This window comes from Paramisgurnus dabryanus, chromosome 1 (assembly GCF_030506205.2).
Source record: "Paramisgurnus dabryanus chromosome 1, PD_genome_1.1, whole genome shotgun sequence".
NCBI lineage: Eukaryota > Metazoa > Chordata > Actinopteri > Cypriniformes > Cobitidae > Paramisgurnus > Paramisgurnus dabryanus.
Window position 1 is genome coordinate 49044527 of NC_133337.1, and position 24933 is coordinate 49069459.

Sequence of the window (24933 nt, forward strand, 5' to 3'; positions counted from 1 at the left end):
CGTAGTTAAATCTACTAACTCTAGTAAACAGATTTGCATGTTTGTCAACTGATATGACTTCAAATTTCCACATGACCAGTTTTTATGCAAAAAAAAAGGCAACAGTAACAAACCCCACATGAAAAATACTGTAGTATGCTTAGTATTAGCTATAGTAAACTGTAGTAAAAGTCCTAGATACCTTAAGTGTTTTTGATCCTTACCATAGTAAATATGAAAGAATACTATAGTATTTACTAAAGGTGATCAATTCGTAAATACTACACAATACTACTGTATACTTTAACAAAGTGTACTAAATACTATACTACTGCTGCAGTAAACACTAAAGCATACTACACATACAGGTGAGAAACATTATTACAAATAAAGTGGATTTTATTTTTATTTTAGGTACAATGTTTGAATCAACGTAAATAAAACAAGATTTCACTCACCTCTGTGCTCTCAAATGTATGTGTGGTTACACAGCCTTGTTGAAAAGACGCGACCAAAAACAGCAGAAGAACTTTAACGATGTAACGGGTGCCCGTTTTCTTTCTGCCATAAAAATCGCTTTAATAATACTCATAAGACAAATCAGATCAGGCGTTTTTTCCCTGCCTGTCAGTACTCGTACACGTTGCAGATGATCCGATCTGGCTGATCATCTACGCCACGGAGGGGATCAGCTGTCATCCAACGCAAGTCCCACCAAGCTCATCCCCATGCTGACATCAACATCAACATACCCATAGATATGTATATAAAGGCTAGATGGCTCGTCCGCGCTTATGGCCAATTGAGTGGAACGTCCGCATTTTGGCGGCCATCTTAGGACAGGGCGCTCGCTCACTCGTAGCATTGAGTTTTAATGATGCAGGTACTTTTAAATGACCATAACTTGCTTAATTTTTTACCGATTTTCAAACGGATTGGTTTGTTATAAACGTCAAAGATGTACCTATGACACTGAATACGTATACTAAAAATAAATAAAAAATTCATGAAACATGTTAAAGCATCCAGAATTATAGCCACGTTAATAACGTTTGTAAAAAACCAAACCGTTTGTAAATCCGTCAAGAATTCAGCAAGTTACGAGCATTTTAGTTGGCGTATGTCACTCACCTTCCGTCCACAGCAGCAGGGAGCAGCACTATGGCAGCACTGACCTAAGATGGCAGCCAAGTGACGACACAGCTGACTCCGCCTTGAGCCATCTAGCCTTTATATACATATCTATGAACATACCACCCTCTGCTGACAGGGACCTTTTCCGAACATAGGGCTGCCTTCAAATAATGCCTGAAGGAAATATCTGTTCTCTTCAAACACCGTAATTATATTCAGTCAAACGATCCGTTATATTTTCTAAATAATATGTGCACTTGTTAGAGAAAATAGCATCATATATTTTACATTTGGTTGTTTATTAAATAAATTGAGTTTTGCTTAATGTTGCATATTTTTAATTTTAAACGTTAGAATGGAATCCGTAACTTTTGGCTCTCTATCGCCGTATCTGTTTAAAACATAAAATTGCAGGTTAATTTACGTACTTTTTAAAAAGATTAACAAAGAAAACAAGACATACAAACGGATACCAACATATCAGAGAAGACAATAGTTTACACAAATAAAGAAGGGACTTATCGTTACATACTTCACATGTGTGTTAAAGCAAATAGGCTTGTTCGACTTCATTCGGCGCCACAAGAACCGACAGCAGGATGACGTCAAAGTTTCGCGAGAGCGATTTAAAAGCAACACCTCCGTTTGATTTCGCGACTCGCTCTCGCGGTACTTTGACGTCATCCTGCTGTCGGTTCTTGCATGAAGTCGAATAATCCACGGTAATTTTGGTTAAAGTAATATAACGTCACTGACATTTCCCGCGAAATCGCACTGGACAGCTTAATAATAATAAATCATTATTTTAAGCTTACCGTTGTCCAAGAGGATAAGGTAAGGAGACATCATTAAAGCGTCCATGTAACTTTTTACTTGCTTAATAACTCAGATTTTATCTTTAACCATAAAAATGCACCAAATAAATTTAATGAGATTCAAGATAAGAGATGGAACTTGGAGAGCAGGGACTAGAAACATCCTAACCATCCTAACCCAAGCCAGGGTCTTATCTGTTTAACTTTGTTAAAAGTACTATCTGTTTGGAGTCCATTGAGAACATTGAACATTGTCAGAACTTCTACAGATTATTTTGTCCAATGTTCAGACATGGAGATTCATAGCTGCCAACTCTCACGCATTCGCCGTGAGACTCACGCAATTGACCCCATTCTCACGCTCTCACGCCACACATCCATTTTCTCACGCAGGCTCGTGCCCACCATTTAGATTCCCATTGAGTTTAATAAAAGACATTAAATAATTTTATAAAAATACCTAACTGTAAATACTGTAAAACGCCTATCTCTATCTGGCGTGCCTCAAACAGCATAAAGCGCTCGTCAAAGTCAAAATGATGCGAAGGCGAATCAAATCAAAGAAGGTGGAGTTATTGTCTACAAATGCCGAAGCGCCAGCTACAAACTACAGAGAGCGAGTGCGCGGCTGCGCGATGGTGAAAGAGCAACGCACGATGTAAGTAGCTAAAGCAGTGCTCACATTATTGACACTTTTATATTATAGCGTACCTTCACTGTCTTATGTGCCACCACTTCTCATGTTGCTGGTACTTTGCTGCAAAGAGTCAAAGAGCATTTCACTTTATGTGGCGCTGCGCAGGAAGTTCGGCAGCGAGGACATCAGAGTACCGCGAGAGCAAGTCGAAATGTTACAAAAGGGTCCGCCTTTACCTTTGCTATCGCGTGACTCTGATGTCATACGCCGATCAGTCAGCTCCGCACCAGTCGAACACACAAAGCGTCAAGGTCTGGATGAAAAGCCGAGAATTGCCCGGATTCCACGCACGCAGATACCCTCAGAAAACAGCAATTTTAATCAACCATCACTCGCGTCACGTGTGTATGTTTGCAAGCAGTACAAGCCTGCGTGATGTTTGCGGTGACAGGTTTTAATAAAAGAGAAAAAGGTCAATTTATATTTGACATCTATAAACAATAATATATACGAAATATAATTATATGGTCTTGACGTACACATTATCTCTTGCTTTAGTTTAATATAAACTACTAATTTGGTTTATTTGATTGTGACAGTCCTCTATCACCAATCACAAATCATCACTTTACGCTTCTCTTTCTCACTGGATAAACTGAATCAAAGCTGCTGTCATCTGCAGTTATACATTTTACAGAGACCAGTATTCATTAGATTTTAAGAACTTTTTTGGCACTTTTATCAGAAGGAAAGCATAAGTGTATAAAACAATAGTAAAGACTCTAATCTCAGGCATTTAAACTCAGTAAAAGCTTTTATTTCAATTTAATTTCTAAAATATGATTCGATTTGTATTGAACCATTTTAACGCAGTCTTTTCCAACTATTTAACACAGAAAAAGCTAAAATCCACACTATTATCAATTGGCAAATGGTTAGGACTTATATAAAAAATTATTACCACAATCCCCAACCCACCCCCCCCCCCCCCCCCCCAAAAAAAAAAAATCTCACTCCAAGCTGAACTCAGAAGTTGGCAGCTCTGGAGATTACAGCTCTCTGACTCTGGTTTATGCACATTATCTCAACCATTGAAAATATTTACACTGAACCACTGCATTTAAACCTGCTGATAGTAAATATAAAGGACAGAGCTAATGCGACCTTCAGTGTCAATATTATTGCGACAAGGGAACATTACGTTATAATTTGCATTCTTTAATGCTAGATTATTTTTGCTATGTCTGCATTAACCACAACTTCCTTACAATACAGAAACAATGAAAGGAAGCTGACTGCAAAGGCCCTTATTTATTAGGTTTGATGACAGCATAAATTCCTCCAGCACACAAGCAAAAACAGCTCAATGTCTTTTAAGCAATTTCCCTTTATGTGTTTGTTCAACATTGGGTGTATCACAACCAAGCGAGGGCAGAAATAATAAATGATTTGTATGTTACTATAATAGGTATTTAACTGATTCTTTTACTCGCCCACTAAAGGCCAATTGCATGGTCAGATCTCTAAAGGCTAGCATGGGACTAACTGAGATCTTGACCTCTGTGCATCATGCTTTGCATGTTCCAACTATTTCCAATTCCAATCACCTGACATGGATCATCTGACTTTGATCCCCTTTTATACTTAAAAATCTAAAGTGGGTGTCCGATAATCCATGGGTGGATAATAACTGTTGCTGTATGGGTCACAATGTTGCATTGAGCTCTGTGTTGTAATCCACTCTGACACAACATGCCCACTGCATCAATGAGAAAATGCCAGATCTGTCATATCCCAGAAACATGAAAAGCTTCTGTTGTCATTGAGAAAGACCATGTGAGCTTTATAGTCTTTGTTCCCATTCATTCTTGTTTGTCTGCTCATGAACTCATTGTCATAAGCGCATTGAAACATTTAAAAACAATGAAATAACACAGCTTAATTGTCCGACTGGTGGGATGAATTTATTAATGGATTGTAAATTACATTGATGGTTAACAGTATGACTGGAAGTGATCTGACTATCATTTTCCTGGCACACTTTTTAAATACAGTAGTTAAGTCTCAATGAAGTCTCGTATATAGGGTCATTGAAGGCATTTCTCTATTCTTAGCTAAGGGAAATGATGCATTAGTCTTATTTCCCTCCTGTGGAGTCTTCTAACTTTGGTTAGCAAAATTCCTGAACTACATTTTCCTTTTTCCTGTTATTCAGGACACATTGTTTTTCTATGTGTGTGACCACAGATAAGCGGGATGAACATTTCAGCACTGTTTTCTTTTTGATTAGTCCTTGCACCTAGCAAAGGTTTATAGTATTTGATTATTCATATCATAAAAAATGTGACATTACATTTTAGTCTACTAGAAAATCATGGAGTTTTAATGAAACAGGTTTTCCAAAAGGTATTCCAGTTTGTCCCACCTGAAAGGGTTTTAGTAGGACCCAGGCAAAAATATTTAGTTGTTTGTATGTAGTACTACTGTTTAGCTGTTTGAAGTGTATCTGAGATTTGTCAGTAAAGTAATAGCAGAGGTTTAGCAGTATAACAGCACTGACCTCTAGTGTTCATTTAGGTTCATATGCACTGACTACCATCTATACCAGTCCAGTCACATAGCTTTCTACTTTTTTAAGCAATACTCTGATATTTTTAAAGGCATGGATAAAATATATTGATTGAAATAGCAAAATATTAAAACAAAAAGGCATGTGATGCATTATTTCTATATAAAACTATGAAGTACTTTTGTTATATTTGACACAAAGATGAACTCATGTTAGCCAGCAGATGGCTGTCTATCTATACAAGCACACACTGCTGTTGTCATTTATGCAAATATCACTTAAGTTAGGGTCACACCAAAAGATTTTCGAAATGTGAGTGACCACAAACATGAAAAAAAATCTGTGATTTAACACATTTGTTCCTATAGTGTGTGGAGTGCCGCTATATAGTCACAGCAGCACACCACACACCATCAGGTTAACTTCACAAACAACGCGAGTTTCACATGACAATCCACAGTGTGTGTGTGTTTGTCCTTGGGGTTACCCCCACACAACAAGATTTCTGATCTTGTGATGATCTTAATTTGCCGTCGGAGCGGCCCGACGTGCTTCCGAGCAGATTCAGATGCTCTTAACACACCGGGCACTACAGGAAAATCTGATAAGATAATCGGTTCAACCACAAATACAAACTTTACCTAGGATTGTCGTAAGGGGGGAAATCAGCCCAAATTCAGTCCGATTATCTTGTGGTGTGTACCCGGCTTTAAGCTGCACGATTTTTTTTTCCAAAAAATCATGCAAAAAGTTTGCAATGTATCCCAGGCTTTAGACTGCTGTAGGATTGTCACTTTAAATAAATTTTTGGATAATTTTTATACGCACTTGTACAAATGGCACAATAGAATTAAAGGAAACACCACCGTTATTCAATATCTTACTATGTTTTTACCTCAACTTAGACAAATTAATACATACCTATATTTTTTTCAATGCGTGCACCTAATCTTTGTACAGCGCGTCGTGAATGTGTTAGCATTTAGCCTAGCCCCGTTCATTCCTTAGGATTCAAACTAAGTGCTCTTCCGTCTTTATAAATGGAAAACATGGAAGTGTTTGGTGGATTCTTAATTCATCCCTGTTTGGATCCTAAGGAATGAATGGGGCTATGCTAAATGCTAACACATTTATTGACGCGCTGTACAAAGATTAAGTGAATGCATTGGAAAAAGATAGGTATGTATTTATTCATCTAAATTGAGGTAAGAACATAGTAAAATATTGAAAAAAACTGTGGTGTTTTCCTTTAACCTACTGACCACTTATCGATCCATGCAATAAAAGAATTGAAATATGATAAATGTCAAATTGAGACATACTGATATTTCAGACTATTTTAACCACAATGAAATACTTAGCCAAACATTTATTAAAGACCAATCTTAGTTTATTTTTTATGATAAAAGATTATTATTTTTTTCCACATTTGAGATTATTCTTAAACTGACCTCATATCATAATCAGATATAAGTTTGCAATAGTATCGAATAGTATCCAGTAACATTTTAAGGTCACTATTTTCCTGACTTATTTCTCATAAAAAGAGAAATTTAAAGTTGACGTGTTTTCTTGTTCTTTCAATCCAACACTATGAGACATACATGTAAATTTAAGCTCAGCTAGAACATGAGAGCAGTAAAAAACACTCTTGCACATCTAAACAAATGAGAAACTATATGGTCCGTCACAGTGAGAGTCCATGTTTCCCTTTCATTTTTTTTCTCATCTTCACTTAAAAACACAGAAAAAAACACAGAAAGAGTTTTGTCTACGTTGACAAAAGTGTTTTGCTCTTTATCTTGGTCCAAGGTTGGTGGTAAGAACTTTAGCTGTTGAATGGCCTTTCTTGTGGTGATGAGGTTTTGTATTCAAGTCTGCCGGTTTCAACTGAACTTTCAAATAGAAATGTAACTGAAAAGATTGAATGTAAAAATTGTTAGACATCTACACGGTTATTGTATAGTCATATAGTCACAAACAAATCTGCAGTGACTGGACAACTTACTTTGTTTTTGCATAATGTCATAATGATAAATGATGCATTTGTAATATTGATATCTACCTGTACAGCTTCAGCTGGTCCCACTGTCACCGTGCTGGTAAAAGGCTGGTACCCTGATGCAGACGCGGTAACTGTGTAAGTCCCGGGCAACAGCAGACGGAAGTAGTCTCCATCCGCCCCTGAGACAGCATTGAACATCACACAGTATGTGAAATGAAACAGGAATGCCTGTATGCACTGTCAGGTTAGCTTTCATTGTAAAAACTGAACTTACCGGCGGTTATGTCGTGGTTTATACCTGCCACAGAGATTATTGCATTACTGATCGGGTTGTTGTTTTCATCATAGACCATGCCTTTGATCCCAAGATGCACCTGGAAGACACGGTATGTAAATAAATAAAGGGATCTGTTTTAGTTACAGTCAGGAGTAGTAAAACGATCCCATTCATTACTTTAACTGCATTAGCAAAGCAGGTTGTGTTACTTAAACTTACAACAAGACTATTGAAGGTTCATATCAATTTCACATTTGAAGTACCTGGGGAGAGGCTCATTACCAACTAATGCCATAGGAAACCACCTGTGTCTGACAGAAAACTGGACTCCTCTTTACATGTCCAAGTTTAAATTACTTTCTACAGGTCCTGTATGGTCCAAGACTGGAAGTTTAAACTTCTAATTGTTTCACCAAACTGTGCCAGCTAAACCTCACCTGCTCCATGTAAGACACCAGAGCTTCCCTGTTGGCAAGCCACTCGTTGGCAAGGGCCGTCGCCGGAGGAAACTTATCACAGCTGAGCTCCAGAGTGATCTCAAAACAGTTCGTGCGGAGGTAGTTGAAGTCCTGCATGCCTTCAGGTACGCAGAGCAGTTACACTTGTTAAACATACATAAAAATACAGAACCTACAGCATAGCGCTGGCACAGAAACTACTGTAATAAAAGCACAGGAAGCTAGAACTTCTCTACTTAAAGATGAAAGGGGTTTAAGGTCCCACATTTCAGCTAAATTAAAAGGCTTTTGGATAAGACAAACCCACAAGGCTTATTGAAGTAATTCAACGAGAACCGTGGTATGTAAAATATACCCACCCTTTGACAAAGAGTACCAGCTGGCTCCATTTGTAATCCCTTCCTCAAAGTAATCGCCACAGTTCCAGCCCTTATGCATCCAGCTGTGGGCATAGGAGTATGTCTTTGCCAACTGCAAACATACAAAATTATAAACATTTGTCACATTTTATTAAAGGTGAAGTGTGTAATATCTACAGTAAAACAGAGCATTGCATGACAGAGCATTGTGTTAGCAGCACAAAGGTTGTGGGTTCGATCCCAGGAACACATATACTGGTAAAATGTATAGCTTAAAGACACTAAGTCATTTTGTTAAAAGTGTCTGCCAAATGCATGAATGTTATGCCAATGAAATGGCTTTCAGTAGTCGGACAAACAGATATTCCCATCTTAAACTCATACCTTTGGTTGAGGTAACATCAATCTTACTTTTACTACCCATTAAAGTCTGTAAAGTGATATTAAATATGTGATCTAAGTTTGTCACACCAAAGAAAAAATGTGTTATTAAAGGAACACGCCCACATTTTGGGAATTTAGCTTATTCACTGTATCCCCCATACACTGCTACTTGTGCGGAGTGATTTGCTCGCAGCACCCAAGAAGCCACCTGGTGAGGAGCGTAGAGTTCGGTCAGAGTTGTGCTAAATCACTCCGCCCAAGTAGCAGTGCTTCGTCTTCTGAGAATATAGTTCCTAGTATGTATACTGTTTAAAGATGGCTGTCTCATTTGACCTTGTTATTTGTACACGCTGTGACTATACAACTCACAACACATAAATAGGAAAATGTTTGCGATATTTTCTCACTTATTGTGAGCGGTATGCTAGCTGGAGCCATTCACTTCCAGTCTTTGTGCTAAGCTAAGCTAGCGGGGGCTGCGTCAGACAGAGTTACAGCACGGACGGAGATGAGAAAGGTATTTATGGACTATCTAACTCTGTGGATACGGTGAATAAGCTAAATTCCCAAAATGTGGTGGTGTTCCTTTAACCACCCAGACATATTTAAATAATAAAAACGCTAAATAAATAAAATAAGTTTTTAAAATCTGGGCAAAATATGCAGCATTCTCTGCTCTCAAACGCTGGGGGCGTGTCCGCTGTCAGCGCAAAAACCACACCCACTCGCCGAAAAGATGCCGTCCCTCTCAACTTTCAAATATTGGTACAACCTGAATAAATGCTCGCTATTGTGTTAGAGGCGGGGCCATGCTCGGTGGCTCCAGCGCATCATCGAGCCACCGTTTTAGCCCTGCCCACAGTTTAGTACTACACAGTTTACAGTCTTTGCAACGTATTTCAGCAATACATTTCTAACATTTATAATGTGTTTAGAAACAATTCTCTGCAATTACATTAAAATGGGATAGGATGAAGTAAACATAAGAAAACCCCTAAACACTTAAATCCAAAAACATACCTTTCTGAATATTTTGTCATCGGGGGTGGCTGAATATGTTGTCTTGCCTCTTATCCTGGCCTCTCTGGACTTATCGAATGGGTAGTTGGCGACAACAGCTCCACCGTGGAGGTTAGCTGACAGAACAAAGTTATAATTATCCATCCATTTGATCACAGCTAAAGTCTCCGGCTCAACCTGTAACAACCAGCAGGACAGGACAAAAAGAAACATTAAGTCCCACGAACAATTTTTGCATACATTTTAGCGCTTATTTTAGTTACATTCCAGCTCATAGTGGAAAATCCAGTTTGTGCTGGAATATATACTGCTGGTTTCTAGCAGGTTCAAACCTCATCATGGTGCACTGGTGCATGGTCATCAGCTAATAACCATCTTAGACCAGCTAGAAACCAGCTACCATCTTTTGAAACACAGCTACCAGCTCAAACTGGATTTCTGTACTGCCTTTCTGGAATATTTTTTCAGCTCTGTTATCTGGGAGATCTGACATGTGGTAATGCGTCCCATGAGAGGTGAAGGCATAATGAGCCTCTGTCTGGAGCTCGTGCTTCAAGTGAGATCGGCCTGGCAAGACCTTCGAAATCGCTGCCGGGATACTGATGTCATCCAAGTTCTGTTTTGACGAGCCTTAGTATTTATTATGCATGGATCTGTTTATATAAACATCTATGTGTCCCTTTGGCCACAGCTGTCATCGTACCGTAGACTCGGGTTTCACGCTGTGAGCTCACGCAGATGTTTTTTCCCCTGCTCGGTTCTGTGTAGTTTGAAGCCCGCAGTGGGGTCAGAGAATCGGGAGCCGTGTTTGATGTGTGACTGGCAGCTCTTGACTCAAAGAGAAATCAAGGGAATGTGTATAATTCCTCCGACTACAGTTCTTCTGTTGTGATCCTGAGGGACGCCTGGCTGCCAGCGGACACATTTACTTTTCCAAAGCTGGAATTCTCATTTAAGTCAGAGGAAAGTACTGTTTTCGGTTAAGGAATTGTGAAATACGGAGCAGTTTCCGATTTAGCGATTTGGATTGTTACCTCAATAAAATGTAGGTCCAAATGTCTGAGACCTCATTGAAAAGATGGGTACATTTCAAGGTTTTGAAGGAAGAAATCCCAAGTTTTAGGATTTTGGAAAGTGTTAAACAAAGAAAAGTTCATGATGTAAAACCGTGATAAAATATTTAAAATTAAGGGTTAGGGTATTTTCAAAGACGCTCAAATGTAAGCCATTTGTGACATTAACCATGTTAACTCCTTTCTAGAAATAGTCTTTCAAAGAGGTGCTTTCAAAAATCTGCAAACTGTAAAAAAACAGATTGTCAATGCCAGCTTGAGTGCATGTCAGCCCTAATGCATAAAGGGATGTACAAAATACGAAATGGTAAAATGGAAAATAAAAGCATTTATACTAGTTGTCTCAGGCTTTGGTCCCCTTGAGTCCTTGATGAAAATTGCCACTGATCTCTTGAAGATGACCTGAAGATGACTTTACTTAAAATGATCGTTCACCAAAAAAAATTCTGTCATCATTTACTGTTCCAAACTTGTATACATTTCTTTGTTCTGCTGAACAAAATTGAAGATATTTTTATAAATGTTAAAGGTCACATTCTTTCTGATCCCATTTTTTAAACCCTAGTTATTGTGTAATGTTGCTATAGTAGCATAAATAATACCTGTAAAATGATAAAGCTCAAAGTTCACTGCCAGGCGATATATTTTCTTTATCAGAATTCGCCTTTCAAAGCCTACAGCGAATGGCCGGTTTGGACTACAGCCCTCTACTTCCTGCTTTAATGACGTCAGTAGAACAGTTTTTGACTAAACTCCACCCACAGGAATACGTCAGTCACCAGCTAAGCTTACAGCAAGCTAAGCTGCTATCTTATCACAACACACTAAACAACTACACAATCAGAACTCGACACGTATTTCTGAAGGAGGGACTTCATAGAACAAGCAAGATATCAGCCCATTTTGAGGACAGTGAAAAACAACTAAGTAAATTGTGTGAAAAGCGTTTTTACACGTAAAACATTAACACATGTTATATTGCGCACTGTTAACACAATCAAAGCTTCAAAAACACAGAAAGAACGGGACCTTTAACAAGCAGATCTAGGGCACCAATGACTAAATAATTAGGGGACTCGATAAAAAAATTAATCTAATTAAATAGAGGCTTTGTAATTAATTAATCGAAATTAATCACATATACAGTCTTGTTCAAAATAATAGCAGTACAATGTGACTAACCAGAATAATCAAGGTTTTTAGTATATTTTTATTGCTACGTGGCAAACAAGTTACCAGTAGGTTCAGTAGATTCTCAGAAAACAAATGAGACCCAGCATTCATGATATGCACGCTCTTAAGGCTGTGCAATTGGGCAAGTAGTTGAATTAGTTGAAAGGGGTGTGTTCAAAAAAATAGCAGTGTGGCATTCAATCACTGAGGTCATCAATTTTGTGAAGAAACAAGTGTGAATCAGGTGGCCCCTATTTAAGGATGAAGCCAACACTTGTTGAACATGCATTTGAAAGCTGAGGAAAATGGGTCGTTCAAGACATTGTTCAGAAGAACAGCGTACTTTGATTAAAAAGTTAATTGGAGAGGGGAAAACATGTAAAGAGGTGCAAAAAATGATAGGCTGTTCAGCTAAAATGATCTCCAATGTCTTAAAATGGAGAGCAAAACCAGAGAGACGTGGAAGAAAACGGAAGACAACCATCAAAATGGATAGAAGAATAACCAGAATGGCAAAGGCTCAGCCAATGATCACCTCCAGGATGATCAAAGACAGTCTGGAGTTACCTGTAAGTACTGTGACAGTTAGAAGACGTCTGTGTGAAGCTAATCTATTTTCAAGAATCCCCCGCAAAGTCCCGCTGGTAAAAAAAAGGCATGTGCAGAAGAGGTTACAATTTGCCAAAGAACACATCAACTGACCTAAAGAGAAATGGAGGAACATTTTGTGGACTGATGAGAGTAAAATTGTTCTTTTTGGGTCCAAGGGCCACAGGCAGTTTGTGAGACGACCCCCAAACTCTGAATTCAAGCCACAGTACACAGTGAAGACAGTGAAGCATGGAGGTGCAAGCATCATGATATGGGCATGTTTCTCCTACTATGGTGTTGGGCCTATTTATTGCATACCAGGGATCATGGATCAGTTTGCATATGTTAAAATACTTGAAGGGGTGACCCAACAAGACAATGACCCAAAACACACTAGTAAACGGGCAAAGTCTTGGTTCCAAACCAACAAAATTAATGTTATGGAGTGGCCAGCCCAATCTCCAGACCTTAATCCAATTGAGAACTTGTGGGGTGATATCAAAAATGCTGTTTCTGAAGCAAAACCAAGAAATGTGAATGAATTGTGGAATGTTGTTAAAGAATCATGGAGTGGAATAACAGCTGAGAGGTGCCACAAGTTGGTTGACTCCATGCCACACAGATGTCAAGCAGTTTAAAAAAAATGTGGTCATACAACTAAATATTAGTTTAGTGATTCACAGGATTGCTAAATCCCAGAAAAAAAAAATGTTTGTACAAAATAGTTTTGAGTTTGTACAGTCAAAGGTAGAAACTGCTATTTTTTTGAACACACCCCTTTCAACTAATTGCCCAATTGCACAGCCTTAAGAGCGTGCATATCATGAATGCTGGGTCTCATTTGTTTTCTGAGAATCTACTGAACCTACTGGTAACTTGTTTGCCACGTAGCAATAAAAAATATACTAAAAACCTTGATTATTCTGGTTAGTCACATTGTACTGCTATTATTTTGAACAATACTGTAAATATTTGACCTGAGAACATTGAGAAGTTATTTTTTCACATGGATTTTTAGTATACCATGAATAATGACTGAATACATAAGCTTAAGCAACAAAATATTGTTTATTTTTGTTCAACCAAGTCGTTGTACCCGGAGTTGGGCTAACGTCCACGCTAGCTGCTATGTGTTTTGCATTGAGATGATACTTGAGGCTCAATGTGCTGCGTGTGATATGTGAATTCCTTGTTGGATAGCTTACACACAACCATGCTCTTATCGACGCTTCCATCCATTCGTTTTTTATAAAAAATGTCCCATCCACGGGGCCAACCAAAGTGATCTCATCAGCTTCTTCGTTCATGTTCACTGTGGTTTGTTGTTGTCTGAAGTCATGAACGCTAGTTGGTGCTCCAGTATAATCGGTCCGCCGAAACTCATCCAATGAGAAATGTTCCGCGGTGCAAAAATAAGTGCGATTAAAATGCGTTAAAAATGTTTAACGCGTTATTTTTTGTGTAATAAATTAATCTTAATTAACGTGTTAAAGTCCTGGCCCTATAAATAATACTATGGAAGTGAATGGTGCCCCAGATATGTTTGGTTATTAACATTTTCCAAAATATCTTTATTTGTGTCCAGCAGAACAAAGAAATGTACACAAGTTTGGAACAACTTGAGGGTGAGTAAAAAACAACAGATTTGTCATTTTTTGGTAAGCTATTCCTTACGTATACCTTAAGTCAAACCAAACTTCATTTCATTTAGCAAGTTGTGAAAGGCTTACCAAAACATCTAGACTTCATAATGAAGATTAACTACAGTACAGTCTATTTACACAGGCTTTTTTTAGGAGAGGTGGACCTGTTGGCAGTTGATAGAGAGCAGAGCAGTCGAGCGAGAGCTGTGTGAGTTACAGACAGACTAATGGAGAGCATAAGTGTTCTTTCCAACTGTTAAAACAAAAACCTATTTATTCGCAAGGCAGAAACTGGCGCTATCCTGTATTTTACTGGAGACAGAAACAGCGATTTATGTAAGTCGGCAATAAGGGATGCATTGAAACAATCACCAATGAAAACATATACACGTTTATTAAACACGAAAAGAGGCTACCTGAATTTTTTCCTAGTATAGTTCCCTTTAACACAGATTTAACACAAGCCTGGTTTGGGTTTCGATATGGCTAAAATGCATACCTTGATTGTAATGTAAGTGTCATATACTATACACACAAAACAATTATGGATGTACTGTATGCTTAGCATGCGCTCTTAAATATGTGACCCTGCCTGTGAAAGTAATTTTTTGTCATTTTCTTTTTTACATAAAATCTTCATACATAATATAAAGATCATTCTGTAAAAAACAACCTTGATATCTTCAGTATTGACTTAGTAAGGTCATGTCAAAGATTGAAATGAATGTAAAATCAATGATTGAAATCAAACTTTGATTCTGCAAATCTCTCAATTAGATTATGAGACTTCAGACTGGATTTCAAAGACAGAGTCACATACATGCAAACATGTTTTAAGTTCTGTCCTTTACATGTAGGTTAAACACCACTACATGCTCCTTAACAAAAAGCTTTGATCTTCCTCACACCTCATCACTGTAGGTCAACAATGATTGATGTCTACCTGTGCATCCCAGTTGTCTGGCAGCGGCAGGTGGTGGTTTTGACCGTTGTGCTTCTCATAGTAGTACATCAGAGCATTCAGGTCGGGGAAATTGCGGTTCAGGTCTACATCCTTTGCATTTCCACGGCCCACTAAGTAGCCATTGAACTCTGGACCCTGGGAATCGTATAAAAGACAAGAATACAGTATATCACATTGTGTCCTTTGAGTAACCTTAGGGTTGGGATATCACCGTTGACTTAGTATTTAATATCACATATGAGGAAAAACGGTTCAAGTAGCTTGCTATGCTTGTTAGACGATGTGAAATAAACCCGGTCTGAGCGCCTAGGTGGTTCCCTCTGTGCGTGGTTTGTATGGGACCACAGTTGTCAAATGAAGAGCCTGTATGGTCCGTTTCGGCCACCATGAGTTACTCATGGACACATGTAATTAGTCTAAAAGAGGGAGAGGAGCATCTACCCTTTGAAAAAATGCAGGTCAGACAAATTCTCATAATTCCCATGATGTTACATCTTGGTGCTGGATAACTAGTGGATCACTAGTAAATAATTCTGGTTAACTAGTCTAATGGTGTTGGTTTACCATGGAAGTCTTGATGGTTAAGCTAGTTTAGAAACTTGGTGGAGACACCGGCATCCCATGTTGGGGATCGGCATCTGAGAAAAAGTGATTCCATTTTTGTCGGAGTTTGTGCACTGTAAAAAATAAAGTTTGTTTCAGGTTTATATTAAATTAAAGTACTTACTTTTTTTAGTTGAACCAACAAATAGTTTTTTTTACAGCATGTGTGCTGTTTTATTTTTAGATGTGTTATTTATTGCAAGTTCTTCGGTGTAATTAGTCTCCAAAGAAAGCCAACAATGCCCTTTGTGACACGATTTTCCCGTAACTATACATGGGAACCACAAGAGACTTCCCACTCAACAGCTGCCACCCTTAATGCAGTACTAATGTTCTTATAAATAAAGGTGCTACAAAACTTATTCACATTGATGCCTAGAAGAACCATTTTGGTTCCCAATAGAATCATTAAGCTAAAGGTACTTCATGGAACAGTTCTTCTATGCCAGGGGTGCTCAAGCTCGGTCCTGGAGGGCGGGTGTCCTGCAGAATTTAGCTTCAACCCTAAACAAACACACCTGAAGCAGCTTATTAAGGTCTTGCTAGGAATAATAGAAACTTTAAGGAAGGTATGCTGAGGCAAGCTGGAGCTAAACTCTGCAGGACACCGGCCCTCCAGGACCGGGCTTGGGCACCCCTGGCATAGAAGAACTGTTTCATGAAGTACCTTTAGCTTAATGATTCTATGGGGAACCAAAATGGTTTGGGCAACCCTGTTGTATACCATTATGCACAACTTTTATTTTTAGGAACGTACTGTATTGTATGCATGGCTGTGTTCACATGATAGACTGTTAGTGTCACAACAGATGTTTAATTGGAGAACAAGTGGTATTTTATTGTAGTATACTTAAAGGAAAACAGCACCATTTTTTAATATTTTACTATGTTCTTACCTCAACTTAGATGAATTAATACATACCTATCTTTTTTCAATGCGTGCACATTTAATCTTTGCACAGCGCTTCTTGAATGTGTTAGCATTTAGCCTAGCCCCATTCATTCCTATGGCTCCAAACAAAAGTTTTATTTTGTGCAATCATACTTACTCATGGCCCTACTCATGTAACAGTCTTTGAATAGGAAAAACATGAAAGTGTTGGGTGGCTTCTAAATTCATCCCTGTTTGGAGCCATAGGAATGAATGGGGATAGGCTAAATGCTAACACATTAATAAGGCGCTGTACAAAGATTAAAAGGGCATGCATTGATAAAAAATAGGTATGTATTAATTAGTCTAAGTTGAGTTAAGAATATAGTAAAATATTGAAAAACAATGTTTTTTTCCTTTAAATAAGCTAATAAGGCATCTATACCTGCCTGGCCGCCACCTCGTATCCATCTGGGTTCATCGAAGGAAGGATGTGGATCCGTGTATCATGGATGAGCCGCGTGATTCGCTCGTTTCCAGATCGGTATTCCTCGCACAGGAATTGGGATAGGTAGATGAGCAGCTCCCTCCCAAGCACTTCATTTCCATGCATGTTCCCTACGTACTTGAACTCTGGTTCCACTGAAAAACACAAGTCAGGTGACTGCCAGTCAGGAAGTCAGAGGGTCATAGGGTCACATCCGTGAATCACATGCAACCAAGAAATGCAGCCTTTCCTCATGCAGATGCATGCAATGCGAAAGCAACCGCATATACAATGATTCTGGCTATTAAGGTTAATGGCAATGATTTCTATTTTTTATATTTAAAAAGACAGTACACCCATAAATTAAAACGCTGTTATTTATTCACCCTCAGTGTCAGGTTTGAAAAAAACAACTTTTTTTACACATCAAAGTGTAAATAAGATATAAAAACTACACTTTGGTAGAAAAAAATATTAAATTAATGGGAATGATGGCGTAATCTCTATCACATCTGGAAGACTTGGAATATAACACACGTGATTATGATACACTGTCAAAAAAATTGTCAAAAGCTGTCACTGGGGCAGAACCCTTTTCAAAAGTACAGCATTTTTACACCTAAAGAGCGTATATAGCTGTGGCAGCCCGGTAACTTCTTTTTCGAGGGCACTCGATGCGAAGTTCGTCACAACATGTATGTAGCCCGTCATGTGTGTGGTTTCTTTTTTCACATACTCGCATAATCTCACGGGTAATCAGAGTTTACTGTTAAGGAAGTGTCTTGCGTGTATTTTGTGAACGTGAGCATCTCTTTTATCATGAACGATTTTGATGCGTGTGCAGCAGGCACTTATTTTGACAAAACACATGATGCACACAGGATCTCTCAAAGCGCAGAACACATATTTTGAAAACGCAAGCAACACACATGACACTCCGAACACTTATTTTGAATTAGCGCCCCTCGGATGAGCAGTCACGAGCCGCCACTGGTATATAGTACATCAAAGTTACATATTGGTACCAAATGTATAAATATCTGTTTAAAGGGTACTGCGCTACCCTGGGGTACATATTTTGACAATTTTTTTTAACAGTCCACTTTCTTGTTATACTTGAAATTGAACATATTTATTCTTTACCATGTGTGCTTTAGTGTAGAAATAGTCAAAGTAGTTTCGGAAATACACAAGACAAAAAAATGATGACAGCAAGTGTGGGGAAGTGGTTGAATACGACGATGCTAAAATGCAAATATCAGAGCTGTAATAATCTATTTTGCAGAATTTTTTTTTATCAGATTTCCCATCTCATAGCCTGCTTATCAGCCAATTATTTCCTATTATCTTTTCAAACCAGTACCAGCAGATGTCTTTTTGTTTTTTTTACATGCAGAAGTGAGTGATGACAAGATCGTAAATCTCATTAGCCACTGTGTGCAGCAGACACGTATTGCAGTCTTCCCATTAATCATGAAATAATTGAATTAATGGCGGTGAATGGGCGCTCGGATTGACCAAGCGACCTTAGAATAAACACATGAAACACTCTTGCACAATCCAAAGGGTCAGGTCAGAAAGCCCGTGTCTGCTCCTCTGTACCGGTTCCTGTTTTTGTACTCAATGTCGAACATGTATACATCCTGTAATTCTCTCTGAGACTCAAACTCTGGAAACATATTGCCAAGAGAAGCAGATCTTTACATCCGATGACAAAGATTAATTTGCTTTTGTAAGCTATGCATATATTTCTCACTTTAACTACTTTGTTGGCAGATCTTAATTATTTCCAGTAACCGAGAACTAAATGTGTTTTGCATTGGAGAGATCTACAAGAAAATTGCTTTAGAGATCAAGAGACATAATGGCGTTCCCATTTAACTTTTATTGTATAGTATTAACTTTCTCTCAGATGTTTCTACTTAGACGAATTTAAATTAGACACAAATTTGATGAGTATATGTGACCCCGGACCACAAAGAAGCATGGGTATATTTGTAGAAAAAGCCAAGATTGTAGATTTTTCTTTTATGCCAAAATCATTATGATATTATGTAAAGGTCAAGATGTTTTGATATTTTATATCAAAACTTTATTTTTGTGAGTGCTTATGATTTAATTTTGACATCTTAAAATATGATTTTCTCTATTATCCTTAGATTCCCATTATTTATTCTGCTTTTAGATGATGTATAAATTTCCATAAAAAAAAGATCCCCTTTATGACTGGTTTTGTGGTCCATGGTCACATATACTGTATGAGTATAGAGCTGTAAAATGGATATGAGTCAAAAGTCTCATTTTGAGATTAGGAGCATCAAAGTCTGATTTCATGTTACTTTCAATCTTTGTCATGTCCTTACTAAGTCAATATTTAATAAAGATATCAAGGTTATATTTTCACAGAATGTTCTGGTCATAAAAACAATGATTACTGTGTTGTTTTTCTCAAAAAACAGGAGATTTGCGAGCAAATTTCTCACTTTGAGCTATTAAAATGTCAAACTTGTGATTTTACTTTCATACGGGAATATGTTCATGTGAAAGATCAATAACAAGAGTGATGTTCTTTATGCATGCATGTTTTCCAGTCACCCCCCCCCCAAACCCATAACCCTCCGTGCCTACAGTAAATCCAATTTACTGTATGTGAGTGTGAGGAGCAGCATGATAAATCAAGTCGACAGTCGATATTGCCCAGCCAGACGAACCCAAGAATTACCTGCCAAAGCTCAATTTCAACACTTCTACAGCCAGTAGTTTTCTCAGAAAAGAGCTGTACCCTATTTCACAGCAACACCAGCTATTTCACGTCCACATTACCTCACCAATCCATTCTGGCAGCTTTACGGCTTCGTTTGAAACGTTTTTAAAAAGTATACAGTACAGCTACGTGGGTGAGGAATTAAATGCCTGGGTAACAAAAGTTACAGCAAATCTATATATTTAGTGTATGAAAGACTCACATGCTTCGTGGATGCCCGGGTTGTCACTGAACTCCAGTACGTAAAGGTGTCGACCCTCCGTGCTGCGTCCGATGCTGTAGATGCGGGTGATGTAGGGACACTCGCTTTGGACCGCAAAAAGAGCTCTGACCATCTCCTCATAGCCATGGTGCTGGAAGTCAGACGCCCCTGTCAGCAAAGCCTTAAGCCCCAGCAGGAGCGCTCCGGTCCAGATCAAAGAGCAGCCTGACAGCATGGTCCCGTACTGCTCTACAAACAGAGCGCCACTTCTCTGTTTGCTCGATCCTGCTCTTCTGATTGCCTCCTCCCTCTGGATGTTCTCTCCCTCCTGCGAATAAGGACGGCCCCTTTTCTTTCTTTTACACCCCTGCCATTTGTCTGTATTGTGTTTACTCACTTGGCACCGTTGAAGAAGTGAGAGTTGGTGTATTGACCCCGCATATGACACTTTAAGAGCAGTTTGTCCCTAAATCTCCACCCCTCTAATGTTTTCCTGCTTGTGCTAGTGAAGCTTTCCGTAATTGACACGTGTTGGTGTGTGAACCACTGACTTGAACAAAAGTGAAGATTCATTACTATTTACTCATTTATACAGTATGAATGCATTTGGCAGATGCTTGTTTCCAAAGCGAATTTACGTTTTTTAGTATCTGTGCTTTCTGGGAATCGAACCCATAGCCTTTGCATTGCTAGTGAATGTAATGCTCTACCTATTGAGGTTCAGCAACATATTTACTCAATCCAATACTAGCTCATTCATTAACTCAGAGTAAACAGACTCTGGGCTCAAGAGGTTACTTGGCATTCTGGGAAAACAAGACCACGAGGGACCAAAAGTTTAGAAAGAGTACCGTGGCCCTCTGAGTCCCTCCCCCATTACCTTTACTGCTTTAAGCCCCAGAAGTTACTGTCAGTCAGACTCTCATCAGTTATGATGGCTGTTGCTGCTTTGTCCCTAAATATGTCTTCGTTCTTTTATGTACCATCAATAAAATGTTTACTTAGAGGGCAGTGTGTTTGAGTCATCACAGATGACCCTAAATGTTGCTAAAGGATTTTGTTTGCATGTCACCTACTGTATACAAGAACCCAAAAGAGTCTGTGGTGATGTAAGTTATAAAAGGCTGTACGTGATGTTCTTGTGGAATAGCAGAAATATGCCGAAATTATTACACTACTGAGACTTATAGCTCTCATTTATGATAGTTAATTGTGGTTTTATTATAGTAGAAGTGTAGCAACCATGCTTTTTTGACAGCTTGGTTAACATTTGTTTAACCACAGTACTTCAAAATCATGGTTAAACTACCGTTATAGCAAAACCATAGATAATTTGTGGTTACCCTGTTTTTACTACCAAAAAAATGCTTAGTAAAGTTGAACCATGATCCTCAAACAAATGTAAATATTAATCAAAGATAACACAAGTAAGCACAACATGCAGTTTTTAAATGAAGGTTTTTCTTATAAAGGGAATACAATCCAAACCCACATGGGCCTGTGTGGAAAAAGTGCTTTCCCTCCCAGACGACGTTTAAACGTGGGCGGCTATTTTCATAAAGGGACATTTCAACCAAAATAACTTTGTGCACACATGTCAGTTTTCAGAAAAGTGTTAATTGACATGCACCCGTGTATATATGCCGTCAAGAGCCTGCCAAACCTCTAGGTGGCGGTGCAACAAGAAGCTCAAGCCCACGAAAGCTAATCAGAATCCTGAAAACAGCAAAGAATCACTTCCTGTTCCTCTTTTGAACAAGGTCGCACTTTTGGCGTAGATGCGAGCTCTGGCACAGAATGTGACGTTGGCTGCTTAAACATCTTTCAGTCTGGAAAAGGTTATAAAGCCATTTCTAAAGCTTTGGGACTCCAGCGAACCACAGTAAGAGCCATTATCCACAAATGGCGAAAACATGGAACAGTGATGAAACTTATCAGGAGTGGCCGGCTGATCAAAATTACCCCAAGAGTGCAGCGACGACTTATTCAAGAGGTCACAAAAGACCCCACAACAACATCCAAAGAACTAAACAACTTGATAATCCCCAAGACTTTTGGGAAAATACTCTGTGGACTGATGAGACAAAGTTGAACTTTTTGAACGGTGTATGTCCCATTACGTCTGGGGTGAAAGTAACCCCGCATTTCAGAAAAAGAACATCATACCAACATTAAAATACGGAAGTGGCAGTGTGATGGTCTGGGGCTGTTTTGATAAATGGAACCATGAATTCTGCTATCTACCAAAAAATCCTGAAGGAGTATGTTCGGCCAACTGTTTGTGACCATAAGCTGAAGAGAACTTGGGTTCTGCAGCAGGACAATGATCCAAAACACACCAGCAAGTCCATCTCTGAATGGCTGAGTAAAAAAAACTCAATTAAGACTTTAGTCAAAATCCTGACCTATTAAAGTGGTTCATGCTTGAAAACCCTCCAACGTGGCTGAATTACACAATTCTGCAAAGATGAGGGTTGCCCAACCACTTATTAGGTTTAGGAGGCAAACACTTTTTCACACAGGGCCATGTGGGTTTTCCCTTCATAATAAAAACCTTAATTTAAAAACTGAATTTTGTGTTTACTTGTGTTATCTTTGATTAATTTTTAAATTTGTCTCATGATCTGAAACATTAAAGTGTGATCATTTTGCTCAGTTGATCACGTGTGCAGCTCAGACATTCACGTCACACTTCTGCGAGCATCATATTTTTACAAAGGCAGATGAAGGTCGTGAAGAGACGTGAAGGAGTGCAATTCTTTTGAAGCACGCTCTGGCACGATTTGCGATCACACTGCGGATTCCACACCTGAGCCCAAGTGCACGGTAGAGACAAGAGAGCGATCATACTTGTCAAACAAACCAGTCTTTGGGGGTCAAACGTGCCCAGGCGCGGTTTGGATATTGGGAGGTCACCCTCTGTCAGTTATTTCTTAAGCATTCGTTTAGGGGGTTGTATGTAATGTGGTAATGTATTTGCAAATTTTGTTGAAAGTTTTACTTTGAACCAGAGCATGGTTCAAAAGGAGAGACGTCAATTGTTAGTATTAACTTAATGCTGTTTTTTATGTTAATCAAACCACAAAGAAAATCATAATTTCCTTTTATTGATTAAATAACCTTTGCAACTTTAATAAGAATGAATCCAATTTACACAGTAAAGATTCACTTTCTGTACCTGAAATCTACAGACCAACCCGAACAGCACTGTTTACTTCATTTGTATGTTTGTTTTATTGTATTTATTTGTGATATTGCTCATAATTTGACTGTTTTATTACTGACCATTTACTTGTCTTTAACAATATGATGATGACAGCATGTAGGATGTCTGTGCTATGAATAGTGTCAGTACCAAGCAACATACAGTACAGCAGGGTTCCCAAATCTAACCCTTTAGCTCCAACCCAGATCAAACACACCTGAGCAAGCTAATTAATGTCTTCATGATTACTAGAAAATCACAGGTGGGTAAGTTTGATTAGGGTTGGACCTAAACTCTGTAGTTCTCTGGCCCTCCAGGGTAAGATTTGGGGAACCCTGCAGTACAGTATCCAGGTGCTCCATTGATAACCTGGCCAAAAACGTTATGTGCACCCGTCTATACTGTATGTAATTTTAAGCTAAAACTTCATGTATTCTGGGGACACCAAAGATTTGTATTACATCTTCAAAAAGTCTTGTGAAATGTCCCCTTTATGAAATGTTATTTTAATCTGTGAGGAGAAACGGTAGTAACCTGTGTCAGTGGGTTATACTCTCAAAGGCCAAAAACATGGAAGTTAGGCAAATTGGAGATGCTAAATTGTCCCAATGGATTAGTTTGTGTGGATCGACTTGTGTTTGAACTAACCGGTTCTCGCCATGAAAGAGAGAGAGAGAAATGGTAGTATTAGCCTATTTGTAGTGTTGTGGTGCCATCCAGTGGAGGTTCATAACAGCAACGAATGTTGCTATCCAAGAAATGCCTGCAAAAAGAAAACACACACACACACACAGTTCTAAACAGAATTTTGGAAATTATGGTAAATAAAAAAAAACTTTACATTCACTCTTCAGACCCTTTGCAACAACAATTGAAATTTAGCTCAGGTATCTCCTGTTTCTCAAGCACCTCACGGATTCTCAGACTACCAGGAACAAGATTTTCTCATCTAATAAAACCAAGATTGAACTGTTTGGCCTTGATTCTAAATGTTATGTCTGGAAGAAACCAGGCATTGCTCATCACCTGCCCAATATCCCAAAAGTGAAGCATGGTGTTGGCGGCATCATGCTGTGGGGGTGTTTTTCAACAGCAGGGATTCAGAGACTGTTCATGGTTAAGGTAAAGCTAAGTGGATCAAACTACAGAGATATTCTCAATAAAACCGCTCAGGACCTCAAAGTGGGCCAACACGACAATAACCCCAAGCACATAGACAAGACAACACATAACCCTACTGAAAAATCTAGCTAAGACCAGCGTAAGCTGGTTTAAGGTGGTTTACGCTGGTCCTGCTGGTGGGCCAGCTGGTCTTCCAGCCTGACCAGCTAAGTCCAGCTAGACCAGCTTAAAAGTGACCAAAACACAGCTAGACCAGCTTGCTACACCAGCAAAACCAGCTTCATACACCAGCAAAATCAGCAAAAACCAAGCTGGAGATCAGCTAAAACCAGCTCACCAGTTTATGCTGGTCTTAGCTGGATTTTTCAGTAGGGAAGTGGCTTAGAGTCAACTCTGTGAATGTCCTAGAGTGGCCCAGCTCTCTGGAGAGACACTTTTGTCACATTTCCGAGGTATTCAGGCCAATCACAACGAACAGATTTGCTGGCCAATCAGGGACACTGCGCTTTTCAAATCGATGAGATTCAAATCAATGTGTTTCAGAAAGACAGGGATATCTGGAGCTGCAAAAATGTACGGTATGTGGAAAATAATGCGT

At 38.8% G+C, this 24933-nt stretch overlaps 2 protein-coding genes across 2 annotated transcripts in view; both read right to left on the bottom strand.

Moving 5' to 3' along the window:
- The window catches only part of dnmbp (dynamin binding protein), a 72698-nt gene extending 71972 nt beyond the window's left edge, over positions 1 to 726 (bottom strand). Inside the window, exon 1 of the mRNA XM_065262901.2 lies at positions 438 to 726. The gene's annotated coding sequence lies outside the window, so the exon portion shown is untranslated. The remainder of the gene's footprint in view (positions 1 to 437) is intronic.
- A 5776-nt stretch (positions 727 to 6502) lies between these two features.
- Positions 6503 to 20327, bottom strand: cpn1 (carboxypeptidase N, polypeptide 1). The gene is made up of 9 exons (XM_065262684.2): positions 20009 to 20327; positions 17001 to 17197; positions 15061 to 15216; positions 9638 to 9814; positions 8234 to 8345; positions 7854 to 7993; positions 7414 to 7513; positions 7200 to 7318; positions 6503 to 7048 (listed from the first exon to the last, which is right to left on the bottom strand). The coding sequence occupies exons 1-9, from the start codon at positions 20241 to 20243 to the stop codon at positions 6932 to 6934; spliced, it is 1353 nt and encodes a 450-aa protein (XP_065118756.1). The 5' UTR covers positions 20244 to 20327; the 3' UTR covers positions 6503 to 6931.
- Between the last annotated feature and the right edge of the window lie 4606 nt (positions 20328 to 24933).

Bases quoted from the DNA above. Each gene is read 5' to 3' on its own strand.
- cpn1 (XM_065262684.2), bottom strand. From the start codon at position 20,243: ATGCTGTCAGGCTGCTCTTTGATCTGGACCGGAGCGCTCCTGCTGGGG. The intron at 7,994-8,233 runs GTGGGTATATTT...GCGTACCTGAAG, and splicing joins CTGGTACTCTTTGTCAAAGG to GCATGCAGGACTTCAACTAC. The intron at 7,049-7,199 runs GTAGATATCAAT...CAATCTTTTCAG, and splicing joins GACCAGCTGAAGCTGTACAG to TTACATTTCTATTTGAAAGT.